Below are 14,384 nucleotides of genomic sequence, written 5' to 3'. Positions count from 1 at the left end.
CGTATGTAAATAATAGAAATATGTAATATTTTTCAAAGTAATAAATATCAGTATGCAAAATAACAGTTAAAATAAAGAAAATAAATACAGTTTTTAATTAAAAATGACACGCGTAATGGATGCTCACTTTTAGGAAAACTAATTTAATTAGTTAAAATAATGATAATTATGTTACGCTTTATATTAAGAAAATTTATTAATTTAATGAAACACAGCATTTCTATGTCTCGTCACTTGTTTGCTTAGTGAGATTTTTATTTTTTTTCCCTTTTGTTGAAAAAAGTTGGACTCCAAAATTGATTCTGGAATGTTTTTGATTTTTATTTTTACATAACTGGGATGTCTATTTTTTTTTTTAAGCAAAACTGGGATGTCTATTGAAAATACTCATAATAGATACTTCGTTTGATTCTTAGTTAATTTCAATATTTATATCTACAACTTATGAATTTAATATTTATATACTAGCAATAACAATGTAAACAGTTTTATATTATTATTTAATTATAAATTATCATTTAAATTATTTTAAAAGTTAATAAATTTATCATATATATAATGAAAATGAAATAAAATAATTGTATAATTTTTTTTACATTGATAGTATTAATCATTTTTCTCATAACTTTTATATGACTTTTACATGATTTCCACTGACGGCGGTTTTATATGATATTTACATTCAAAATAAAGGTTTTTTTTTTTAAAAGTTTAGAATACATGATTGTTAATATAAAATATATTTTTTATGAGATAATTATTTACAAGATAATAAATTTATATATTTTGTAATTAAATAATAGTATATTTCTTTAATATTGTTATTGTAGATATTATTTATTTATATATATTAAAAAAATTATAAAATTCTATAATTTCATCATATATTGAAAATTCATAATTATTAAATAATGTAAAAAGAATTATAATGTCAAAAAAACATTCTAATAATTATTTTTTTCAAAAGTACATGTTCATCAACAACAAATTTTATAATTACCAAAACCTGGTGCTATGGAGAAAAAGTTAGAAAAATTTAATAAATATTTTTTATATTGTAAAACATTAAATAATTTGGAACCTTTTTCTTTTCATAAAATCCCACTTATTTCAAATTGTAGGATGTATTATTTTATTTGGTATATTATTGTATTGTTTTAGGTATTTCAATAGCACAAAAGAAAATTTATTACTGTATTATAAAGTATTTTTAGACTGTAATCTAATTAGATTTTGTTAATTGTGATAATAATTATCTTAAATTTCTTTTCTCTTTAGTGAGAGTTTAATTTTAATATATATATATATATATATATATATATATATATATATATATATATATTATTTTCTGTCATCAACAAGAATAACACATTTTTTATTTTTTATTTTAGAATATTAAAATATAAAAATGATGTTATTTTTATCATTGTATGTGCCATCTTTTAAGAATACAAAATGAAAAAAAATAATAATAATTAATAATATTTTTAAAAAAATAATCATACCAAATAAATTCATGTCATATTTACAAATACAAGTGACTCTAGCCCAGTTTTTTTAACAAAAAGAAAAACACAAACTGCATCTATGTTTTTTGTTTTTTTTTTGGTAGCCAGGTAATTTGGGTTTACTCACATAACAACCTATACATTTAGAAAATAAAAAAGGTATTTTTTAAAACTATTTTAATTATAGTTTCTTCATAAGCTATTTAAGACTTCTGATTTTCTGAAACTCAAATGAATACAGTAAAAAAATAAAATCCAGAGTAACTTTTTAAAATATATGAGTGGTTTGTTTATAAAAAAAATGATAGAGATCATTGGATCGATGTGTGCGTGTTTTTTTCTTCAAGACCACACGAGCATCTGATTATCTTAACACATAAAGGTCGAATCCAAATCTTAATTTAAAGAGAATAAAACATATACTATTTTTATGATGTGCGCATCTTAATCTACTGTCGAGTTCTTTTTATATAAAAAATCTACTGTTGAGCTGTATAATATAATAAAATTTTATATAAGTATTCAATTACATCAATGTAGGTATTAAATTAAAAATATGTTAGTAAATAAAAATTCATATAAATTAGAAGAGGAGGGATTAAATTATATAAGTTTAATGAATATTATAATATTTTATAATTTTCGACTGGATAATATTTTTTTAAAATTATTTTATTGGATTAAAAGTTTTTTTTTTACACAAAATATATATACAAAATTTTATATTAATCTAAAATTATTTATCATCTTAATATAAATATTTTAAAATATAAATTATTTGATTATCTTTTTTATAATTATTTAATTTTTATAAAATTTGACATAAACAATTTTGATAATATATAAATATAATTTAATAATTAGATGAATAAAAATTATATTTTATATTAAGTTTTTAAAATAATATAATAATTATGAAAATTATATAAATATAATTTGATATCTTCTTAAATTAGAATATGTTTTATATGCTAGTATAATATAAAGATTTTGACATGTTTAGAAAGAAATGTGGATTAGATGCTTCTTGATGTATATCCCTAGTTTCTCTCACATGAAATCTGGTTGAGTTGAGCATCATATCTATCCGGATCTGTTTCAAAGGACGAAGAATCTGTCCTATCGCCATGTACCATGTTCATGACCAATGCCAAGAAAAACGAGAAAGAAGTATTAATTCCACCACGAGACCAAAACTATATATATACACGTCATGAAATTACCAGGATTTTTTCCTAATAAGACAAATCCAAATGGCTACCCATCAACAACACATGCTATAATATCAAATAATAATAATATTAAGAATATGAGTTATAAAATTGGTTGGATTATAAATAAATAAAATCGAAGGAAGGCAAAAGTTATAATTTGATTATTTTATTAATAAAAATTAATAATTAATAAAAAAAAATATTGAGGCTAAAGTGAAGGCAGAACCAATGGCTCCCCTTAATCGTCCTCTATTGATACGAATATGGATGAAATGAATACGAAAGGAAAAAGGAAAGAAGGCATCATCCTCATTGTGTTTTGTCCTTGCATAGCATAAACTACACCAAGCAAACCACATCCTTCACGAATCCTTATCTCTAACATTGGGTAGGGTTCAGATTATTATTGTTAATATTTTTGTTAAATAATACTACATAATAATTTAATTTAAATTCAATTATAACATTGTATAAATCATTTTTCTCATAAGATATTGTTTTTGCCTTGAAAAGATAAGTTTGATTTTTTTTAATATTTTATCTATAAATTATGAAAATTCCCATCATTTACCTATTGGAATATAACAAGAAAATAAATAAAAAACGGGTTGGATGGTACAACAAGAATTTATTAAGACGAAAACATAAAATTGATTTAATATTATTTTTTCAGGTAATTTAAAGCATTTAATAGATTATTTTTTTTGAGTCATCTCAATCATTAAACTGTAAAACATAATTTGTGAATGTATTATGTATTTGTTTGATGTTATAATGCAATTTGCTACTTTCCTATTCTATTACCTCCCTCTTTTACCAATAAAAAAAAATACCTCCCTCATTCTCTCTGTCGTAAATTCTATTGCGGGTCTTCCTTTTGACAAGAAAATATATAGTCTATTTAATGTTTTTATCCGTGTATTTATGGATGGACAATAAACAACCCCGTCACGTATTATTAAATGAAATTCACAAGTCCTATTTAGTAGTAGTATAGATTTTATTGCATATTCGTAAATGCATAGTGTAAAATTTTAAACATATTCAATTAAATATTTTTTTATCTATGAGAATTAAAGACAACTATCATATGGTTTACATAACTCACACGTTATCTAACCCATTGAGCTACACACCCTTTATTTAATTAAATGTTTTGTTTTGTTTTTAAAATTTTAATAATCATCAAATTAGTTTTGTAGTTTAATATTATAAATATTTTTTAATGGAAAACTTTCTATTTTTGACCTATTTTATCATGTGTTCATATACACGTATAAATGAACATCAAATGTATGGATAAAAAACACCAATTGAATTGAGTCGATCCAAAATCGAACAAAATCAAATTTTAAAAACAAAACCGTTTTGAGAAAGAAAATCGATTTCAGCCACTTTATAGAGCGGAACGGTACAATTCAATTTGATTCTGAGGGAGAAAAACGAAACATATATGAGTATGAAATGGATAATAAAAAATAAATAAATTGAATCATTTTGAAAAAAATAATAAAATGAAACCACTTTTATGAAAGCCATTTGGGTAACTGAACCATTTTAGTTCAGTTTAATTTTTAAAAAGAAATCCAAACTGTGCACAATCTTAGTTTCAACTTAATAAAAGTATTAGGTTTGAATCTTAATTATATATTTACATTAAACACTTAAAATGAAAGTTTTATCGTTCATAATATTTTTACCTTTCGAAATGAATTGTTTCTCATGAATGATACGTAATAATTATCTATACCAAAAAAACACAACTAAATTATATTACTTAAAAATAAAATTACAAAATATTGGAAATTATGTGCAGTATATAATGTCATTAATACATTAATGTTGGGGTACCTATAAAAACTTTAGTTTTTACTCACCAAATTTTCAAGGACGTTAGTTAAAAATCAATACTAAAAGTTATTATTAAAATTAGTTTATAGATTCATTGAAAAAAAAAGACATACATTAATAATATTATTTATTAAAAATGATTTTTAACTAATTTCATTAAGACACTAATAAGCACTTGTTGAACTTTTTATTTGTAACTTTCATAATTAAATACTCTTAAAACACTTGTCCGTAGGTGTGTTCATTAAAAGACTAGTGGCAAGTGTATATTATTTTGTTTGTCAGTTAATTTTACTGATAATTATTCTTCAATTGACAATTTATCATACTATCTTTAGTGAACTATTTTTTTCAATTATATTTGTTTACATGTAAGATTCAAATTTAAATTTTTTCTTAAAATAACTGAATGCAAAATCACTCATATCAATGTTATTTATGCTCGCAAACTTACTAAGTGTAAAACAAAAGTATTAAATGATTATCATGTTTTTAAGTTATCAAATGTACGTTTTTATAATTTAATATTTTCTTTATAAAATAATAAAATATTAGTTATGGGAGAATATTGTTAAACAATATTGTATATTATTTCAAATAAAAGTGAGCTTTAAGTTATCCATTCAAACAAACTCATATAAATCTTACTTGATAATAAACAGTAGTATTTTTTTAGAGACCAAATATACTCTTTATTAAACAATATGTTATAAATAGTGTGTGAAATAATGGAAAATAATCTTATGGCATTTTTCCGAGTCTACAAGACTACATGAATGTCTTTAATTGGATATAAACTATTTGAGTTAAGAATATATATTACTACATGGGAAATTTAAGTTTCTGCCAACTCAGTCATTAACTTTTAATTGCACTTTATTTTATAAAATACATTTGATTTCCTCACCTGTGAACAAACAAATCTCACTAGTAGCATTTTGAACTATTATATGGGCATGTGGAGAATTATGAGATGCTCCTGGAAAGCTAAGAAGCTGAAATCGTAGAATCCAAACTAGAAATGGAATCCCAAGTGTTGCAATCTCACGTTTCATTACGTGGATCGATCCAATTGAAAAATGAAAAATCTAGAAGCCACGAATCTTGTACTTCCGTATATCTTCGATCTTATAAGTAAAAAAATATTTTATATTTATTAAAAATAGTAATTAATTTTATTAAATTATGATATTTTTAATTAAAGTAAATATTTTTTAAACTATCTTTCATTGAAATTTGATATAAAAAATAAAGAAGTATTTAATCTAATTAAATGAAAAATATTAATAAAGCATAAACTATTAAAATTTGTATTTATATTAAGACAAAAAAAAAAAAAGAAATTTATTGTTGGTTATGTTTAGACCGAAAGAAGTAGTGGACGATGACAACCGCAGAAGAAAAGTTATTATTCGAAGCCACGTGTTGTTATGGCGTTGGAGGTGACAAGCGTTTTTTGTTATCTGCGAGATTCTTATTTGGAAGATACACTAACCACAACAAGGACCACTTTAGGTTTAGGTCGTTCATTATAGGTGTGGTGATGGCAGAGAGAAGAGAAATAGCCCATCAATCATCATCTTGATAAACATCAAATATTTATAACGTCTAAAGAATCTTGCACGTGACACACGTATCATGCTGCTTTTCATTTTTTGGAAAATATTCTAGTGGCATATAGCCCAATTCCATATCCTTCCAAAAAACAAACTTCCTTAATTTGTTGATTAATAGGTTAAAGTAGCTCAAAATAATTTGTTATTGGAAAAACAGTAAATTAAATTAAATATGATTGGGACATGGATCAATTTCTGTATTTTTTATTATTTGTATAAATTAAACTTAAATACTAAAAATTACAACAGCTCACTTAAGTTTAATCCCTTGGTAATTTGAATTCAAGTCTTAATATACAATTTCATAAAATATTATTTCAAAAAAAGTATTAAATATTTAAAGAAAAAGTTAAATTCACATGACAATCTTATATTTCAAAAGTATATTTGGCTAAAAATTTATCCTTTATGTTTATGTTGTGTTAATAATTTCATATTAAATTTTATTACATACTTACTTTCATCAAATCATTTTAATTTTATATTAAGGTAAAAGTTTTTAATCACAAGTCGTTTTAATTAATTTTGTAAAATCAAAAATTATTTATTTAACATCAGGTTTACCCATGCTTGTTCAAACACATATCATTAAATATTAAGAAAATCTAAGTCAATTAAATAAGATGTGTGAGTGTTATAAATATTTTTTTTTATACAGTGTACAATTTTTATTTATAAACAAACACATACAATCAAATGTTATGGTTATTTTATCACGTAAACAAAAGAATACAAATTAATTAAGGGTATTAATTAGTGTAATAACATAACCAATGAATTGACGTTGATCATTCATATCGATGATAGAAATACTATGTTTCTTATTTTACGTCGAGTTTCAACTACTTGAAATGTTATTAAAAGGTAAGTTGTTCCTATTTATATATTAGGCTTAGATTTCTAGCATAAAAAAGTTTGCACTGGTCCCAGGGAATATTACTAACAAATTTAAATTCAGGACAGCAAAATAAAGAGCAAGCTTTTCATCATCTAAGAGTCAACATCCATTGATTAAACATTTTATATCATATATAATAAAATATGCAAAACGTAAAGAATAATATTTTATATAAGGATGCCCACCAAAAATATTTTATACAAGCAGGTCTAAAACTAATTTTTATAAGGAGGTCTAACTAGGATAAAGAATGGGAAGGTGGGCTTGAAGGGAATCAAGTGACTTTGATGGAATTTAAACTCAGAAATAAGTAATCTCAAAAACTAATTTAATTTGTACCATTAGAACGTCATATTGGATTTGAAGAATACACTATTAATATTTACTTGAAAAATTCATTTTGGTGTTGAAATTCCGTATTATTACCCTCTAATTGATTATTGACTTTTACAGGTAAGAATGATAAAAAAAAAAACATAGTAATAAATAATTATAAATAAAGATGCTTGTACCATTAATTTTATTTTAATTGTTACATTAATGAATTTTGACAAAATCTATTTAATGTATTAACTTTTCCCATCAAATATTTTTTTATACGCGTGAATTAAATTCATAATTATAAGAAATAGGATTATCTATTAATCATATCACACATTATTATGATTTATTATATATATATATATATATAAGAAAGATTTTGTACTTTCCCCCCTCATTTTCTCTTATATATCATATAACTTTCAAAAAACATCACTTTTTATATTTTTTTTCTTTCCTTTTAATTTCATTATTTTTTACTTTCTCTCTCAAACCAAATGCACTTCAAAGTTAGTAGATTTTTGTCTCATGCGTATACTGAGTGTATTTTTGGTTTCATGTTTGATAATTGATTTTAGATAAAATTTTAGATGTTTATTTTAAGTTGAAGAATATTTTTAAAATTAATTTTGAGTTGAAACAATTTAAAATAATTTTTGTGTTAGATAAAAGGTTTATATTAAACTTTACTCTAACTTAAATTTATAATCAAAACATCCCAGCATAAATCATATTTATTCAAAATTTTAACTAAAATTAATTTTATTAAAAAAAAAATTATAAATGCTCATCCAATTTTATAGTGAATAATTGGTGTGTACTTCGTGCATGTACAAAGTGGCAGTTTTCTGTACCCTATTTGGAACCATTTTTTATATGATTTCTCTCTCTTATGGTTGTATTGTTTTACCACATCTGATTATTTGAAAAAGCAATTGCAAGTAAAATTCTCAAACTAACACATGAAATTGATGGAATACAAGCATCATATATTTTCATAAAAATAACCAAGCCACTTTATTAAACTATGGAATATTTCTTCTAAAAAAAACTATGGAATATTAAATGCTTTTTCAATTTTTCCCGTAATCTTTAACTTTATCACATTTAATATTACTCTACATTTTTTTGGTAAGTTCTTTTCACTTATCGTATCAATAGTTACTACTATATCACTGTAGCATATTAAAATTAATATGATATTAAAAAATTAATTAAAGTGGAGAGAGAAATTTATAAAATTAGTACATTTTAAACAAGATAATTTTAATTATACTGTGGATATTTTATGTTTAAATTAAGAATGATAACTGATTTAATTTAGCAATTTTTTTATTTATGTAAATTAATTAAAAATATTTTACAATAAATAACGGAAAAGTATTAAATTATCAATGTTAGTACAAAATTCAAATTTGGATTAGGAATGGAAAAGAAAAAAATTGTCAAACATTGGGTGCGGTAAAAAACGATCAGTCCATTGATCTGTGGTCGGCTATAACTGTATTTCTTTGCTTTTCTATCTATGTTTTCATATCTAAAAATGGTATATCTGACAAGGGTTTTATTAGGGTGGCAATGAAAATATCACAAAAATTTGACCAATGTAATAATGTATAGTAGAATGGTAGAAAATTGAAAAATGTAATCATGCCAAACACGAGAGAAGAGTGAGGGTCATGGATGTGGTGCTGTAGTCCCTACTTTTGATCAATGTGTCAGGTCAACCATACCTCGCTTTTCACACCACAATCACAACTCTGTGTAGCCATCCAAACAAAGAATCTTGGCCAAAAGCAGACCAACCCCCAAATACAATTTCACACACCAACGCAAATAATAAATCACATTTTCGCCGCGTTAAGTACGGAATCCAAAGATTCCCGCATGGACACAAGTCACACAACTTTTTATTTTTATTTTTTTCGTATCCACTTTCCTCACCTTGATATTCACCTCAATACCCCTCAAAGGGAAATTTTTGAATTAGTTTAAATAATTGATTTAATTTGAATTTTAATATTTTTTTTAATATAGATTTAAATATTAGGTTTAGACAAGTAGAGTCTAAATCAACTTAAGCTTATATTATTTTAAATATTCTTATTTTGGGTAAATTGACACATTTTTTTCATTCATCTTCAAAGAGTTTGAGATGATAACAATTATTTATTTATATTATTTTCCTAAGCTTATTTACTTGTTATCACATGTTAATTTACATGTAGATTCACTTTTCTTTTTTACTTTATCCCCTCTCATTTACTGTCCATTTTATTGGATTTGCATATTCATTGTGCAAGGTAATTTGGGGACATTTTCCTTTTTTATGTTATTATGATATTGGTTTATAATATTTATGGATTTGTTAATAGTTAATTTTTGCCAAAAAAAATTATTTAGTCATTGATAATAGATTTTCTTCTTCTTTTAATTGTGTTTTTTTTATTCACATGACTTAAATTGAATAAATTACTTAAGGGATTTAACTTAATTTCACTTAAAACCATGACAAGTTGGTATTAATAAACCCAATTGGTTAATTTGATCAACTTCAAATATGAATAAATTAGATGACACCTGTGTAAAATATTTATATAATTATCAATTATTATTTTCAGTTAAAAAATCTATTTAGCCACCTATAGTAAAATTTTACTTTTTTTTATCCATATAACTCAAATTCAGACATTACTTAATGATATAAAGTTTAGTTTCACTCAAACAACTAGGCAATCTAGTCAAATTCAAATATGATTAAATTATGTTAGTTCAGGTTATTAAACAAAATTTTCAGAAAAAAAACAAACTAAACCACCTTAGGATTATTAAATTTAATCAATTTAAATTAAATATATAATAAATACAATCCGATACCAGCCTAGTTGTCTATCATTAAGCGCGTATTTGAAATCCAATCCAAAACACACATATATTAGGAAAAATCACGTCCAAATTCAGTAAATAACGCATAAACGATAAGAAGTTGCTTTGTATTGATGTGTCTTAATTTATATGGAATTCGAACCAAACATGTTGTAAAATTGTATTCTATAGTTCCTCCTATTTTACTTGACGTTTAAGATTATTATACAAAATTAAGAAATATAATTAACATTTTAAATTTTGTAAAAATTGTTATGTAATTTTCCGACATTTTTCTTATCTTTCATATTAATTAGATTTTTTCATTAACATTTTTTTCTTCTCACCCATAATAAATAATTAAAGAATAAAAAAAAATTTTATTATTACTTCATTAATAAAAGTAGTAACAATAAAAATGGAGTAGTATTTAATTAAAATAAAAAAAAAAAAAATGGAGTAGTAAATTTTGTGGAGGAGCAGTAACTGTAACACACACTCGGTGGAGTTACCGAGGGGAACAAAGACGCGACGACCCGAATGCGGGCACCGAATCTTTTTGTCCTGAATCTGAATTTCTCTTTCCTTATATATAAAATGAATCTCTATCTTCTTCCCTCTTTACGCCTCCTTCGTTATCTGGGCATGATAGTTTGCGACTTCTGGGACCATAGTCTCGCTCTGAGTTAGAGAAAAACACCAAAACCACAAATACTACCATCATGGAGCTGAGTTTGGATTTGAGTTTAGGCTTTGTTCCCAAACCTCTTTCCCTGTTTTTCGCCGACGTTTCTGCGAACAGAGACAAAGTGGCCACACTCGATGGCTTCGTGCAGAGATTGGAGGAAGAATTGAAAAAGGTCGAGGCTTTCAAACGTGAGCTTCCTCTCTGCATTCTTCTCCTAAACGATGGTGCGTGCTTACCTTTTGAATTTCAATGTTATATCATTGCTGTGTGTGTGTGTGTGTGTGTTTTAGTAACGGTTTTTGTGTTGTGTGTGCAGCTATAGCTAGATTGAAGGAGGAAAAAGTGAAGTGTTCGGGAATGCAAGATCCGCCACTGAAAACCAGTTCTGGAGGAAACAAAAATGAAAGCTCTGAGAAGATGAATTGGATGAGTTCAGCGCAGCTTTGGAGCACTCAGAAAACCAAATCGGTAATTCTAAATTAATTTACCATTCTGGAATTTTTTTATTGTGTGTGTGTGTGTTTTTTTTTTTGTTTTTGTAGAATTGAGACAAGAAGTGTTTGTTTTTTTTTTTTTAACGGCAGAGAAATGAGGAAGATGATAGGTCTGTGCCAGCGAACCCAATTAATGGGAATTCGTGTGTCCTCGAGAAGGAGGGTTCCCAAGTTCCGAGGTTTGGTTTGATGGCTCGTGCTTCTGAACTGAGTCATAGCAATTCCAAGAGTGTTGGTGGAGATATTAGTTCTGGCTCCTCTTTGCTCCGTGTTGAGGTACAGAGTCAGCCACAACCGCCGCAACATATGCAACAGAATCCGAGGAAACAACGCCGCTGCTGGTCGCCGGAGCTTCACCGCCGCTTTGTGGACGCTCTTCAACAACTTGGTGGAGCACAAGGTAGACCTAGTTGACTCTTTTGTCTCATGAATTGTTTTAAAAAATGGTCTGTGACTGCAATTTGAACAGTAAAGTTGAGGTTTTTTTGGGATGTTTCATGTTTGATACCCATTTATTTGTATTTGTCCACAATTTCTTGTAATTTAAAAAGTTGCGGTAATTTAAAACCTTTAATTAAGAGAATTTGTTGCTTCTGCCATCTGAAATTGAAACTGGGGGTCTTGTCCTTTGTGGGATCAATGCGTGTACCTAATGTGTTTATTTTGTTTTGCAGTGGCCACTCCTAAACAGATTAGAGAACTGATGCAGGTGGAAGGCCTTACAAATGATGAAGTGAAAAGCCATTTGCAAGTGAGAGTTTTTTTCATTTTTTGTTTTTATTCTTTGGTATTTGATCATATTAGACCACCCACAGCACAATTAAAGAACATATGTTGAAACCTAGGTCTCCTAGTCTTTGGCTTCTAATTGGATTCACCCAAAACACAACCCATGATTATTAATTATCACGGTTAAGTATTTTATGCCTCTGGCCATTTTTTGTTGTCAAAAACTTATATGGGTCTGTGGTTTATGCAGAAGTACAGGCTTCACGTTAGGAGATTTCCAGTTTCTTCAACTGGCCAGGCTGATAATGGGTCATGGATGTCACAAGATGAATCTGGGGATAAATCAAAGGGAAACAACATGTCACAGTCTGGTTCTCCACAAGGTCCTCTCACACCTCTGATCCTAGGAGGAGGAGGAGGAGGATCTGCTAAGGGTCTCTCAAGCCCTGGACAGAACAGTGTGGATGGAGAAGATGAGCAATCTGATTGCCGGAATTGGAAAGGAGGGCTCCACCACCACCAGCTTGAAGCTGATAATCAATGCCTCTAATATTTTGCAGATAAATTATAATACAATACATAAATGATGAAGAGTTGAAGACCCAGAATTTGACAACATAAGAATAATAGATCTAACACATAGAAGAACTATAGGGATCAAGTTTTATGCTACCATTATTTTAAACTGTTTGGTAGAGAGCAACTGAGGTTTTACAAATTTTTCGGGTTTCTTCTTTTTTAAACTCGGTATAGTTGTATGGAGCTTAACTTTTACTGGGCAATTTTCATAGATTAATCCTCAATTATGCCATGTGCTTTAATTTGTGGTTGGTTTGGCTTTTGGATGTTGAATTTTATGCCAGATGCCACAAAGGTTTATTTCAGGATATTATGAACACATGCTCAAGCTTATCTGCTAGCTTTTGCATCATTAACGATAGTGTTAAATCAGTCTCTGCCATGATCGCATGAGAATATTGATGGACACTAAGTGTGCTTTTCAGCATTTTGGCTGGATCTTATTAAGGTTGACATAAAGTGTCAGGATTTTTCCAACAGCGTATCAGTTGTCAATATTCAAGAATGGCTTTTTCATACATCCAACTTAGTGGTAATCTTTCACGCGTAAATTGTCTCTCACAAACGTGGGTACGTTTAATCTTCACCTTGCTTTCTTCTTTTTTTCTTCGCATCGTGTACTATCAAGTATCAGCAGATTTCCTTGAGATTGAAAGGCTAAACAAGGCTACTTTTTGGGTAAGAATAAATTGCGGTTATTCTTTCACGAGCATCTATCCTCGTAAGTTACTTCAAAAAAATATATGCCTTTATTATACGAGATTAGATAACAAATGTGCTTAATCAAATCTGGTTCATTCAGCATAAAAAAAAACTGGTTCATTCCAAAAAAAATAACATGGTTCCATATACTTTTATTATACAATTTTATTGAAAATGATTATATGAAATATTTATATATTAAAAAAATACTTCATATTTATTAAATAGTTATATTACAAAATTAAACCAATGCATTTTAATTGCTCATCACATCCAAACAACCATTTTCAGGCTAACATATCTTTGACTCATACAAATATTGAGCTGACAACTAAACGTGCACATCCTACATGTTCATGGTGACAGTTTTGTCCCTCATTTAAAACCATATTTTTCATGGTTTCAAATGTTCTCCTTGACCGTATTCAATTATTTGGAGAACCAATTACAAATAATTTATCAAAGTTTTCAAATATTCTATTTGGCCCTATTTAATTATGTGGAGAAACTAACAAGTACAAATAATATATATATATATATATATGTATGTATATATAGTTTAACATATAGTAATTTTTATAAACACAAGAAGTATATAATAATATAAAGTACAAAAATAGAAAAGAATACATTAAATGAATAAAGTAATTTTTTAAAATTTTAAAGTATGATAGGAGTCATAAAATAACTATAACTTTATATAACTATGTAAAAAACTTCAAAATTTTGGGATGAACCTGACCTTAATGAGTCACCCCTTAACCCCTTCCCAACCTTGGTAAGAAGAATACTCATATGTTCACTCTCATATCTCTTGATAGAACTTGTTTGGAGGGCTGTTCAAGAAGAATTAATTGAAAGATGGAACAAAATTTTCCTTCTTCGAATACATGCAGCTTTTCTCTCTCACCCATTTTGT

At 26.6% G+C, this 14,384-nt stretch overlaps 1 protein-coding gene across 1 annotated transcript; it reads left to right on the top strand.

Annotated features, from left to right (window-relative positions):
- The first annotated feature begins 10,879 nt into the window (after positions 1–10,879).
- LOC100817326 (transcription factor HHO5) lies at positions 10,880–12,987 on the top strand. Its single transcript, XM_003538775.5, has 5 exons — positions 10,880–11,185; positions 11,278–11,429; positions 11,546–11,855; positions 12,130–12,206; positions 12,435–12,987. The coding sequence occupies exons 1-5, from the start codon at positions 10,996–10,998 to the stop codon at positions 12,732–12,734; spliced, it is 1,029 nt and encodes a 342-aa protein (XP_003538823.1). The 5' UTR covers positions 10,880–10,995; the 3' UTR covers positions 12,735–12,987.
- The last annotated feature ends 1,397 nt before the right edge of the window (positions 12,988–14,384 follow it).

This window comes from Glycine max, chromosome 11, assembly GCF_000004515.6.
Source record: "Glycine max cultivar Williams 82 chromosome 11, Glycine_max_v4.0, whole genome shotgun sequence".
In the NCBI taxonomy this organism is placed as follows: domain Eukaryota; kingdom Viridiplantae; phylum Streptophyta; class Magnoliopsida; order Fabales; family Fabaceae; genus Glycine; species Glycine max.
Note: the sequence above shows the minus strand (reverse complement) of the source record. Positions and strands in the feature narration are given on the sequence as shown.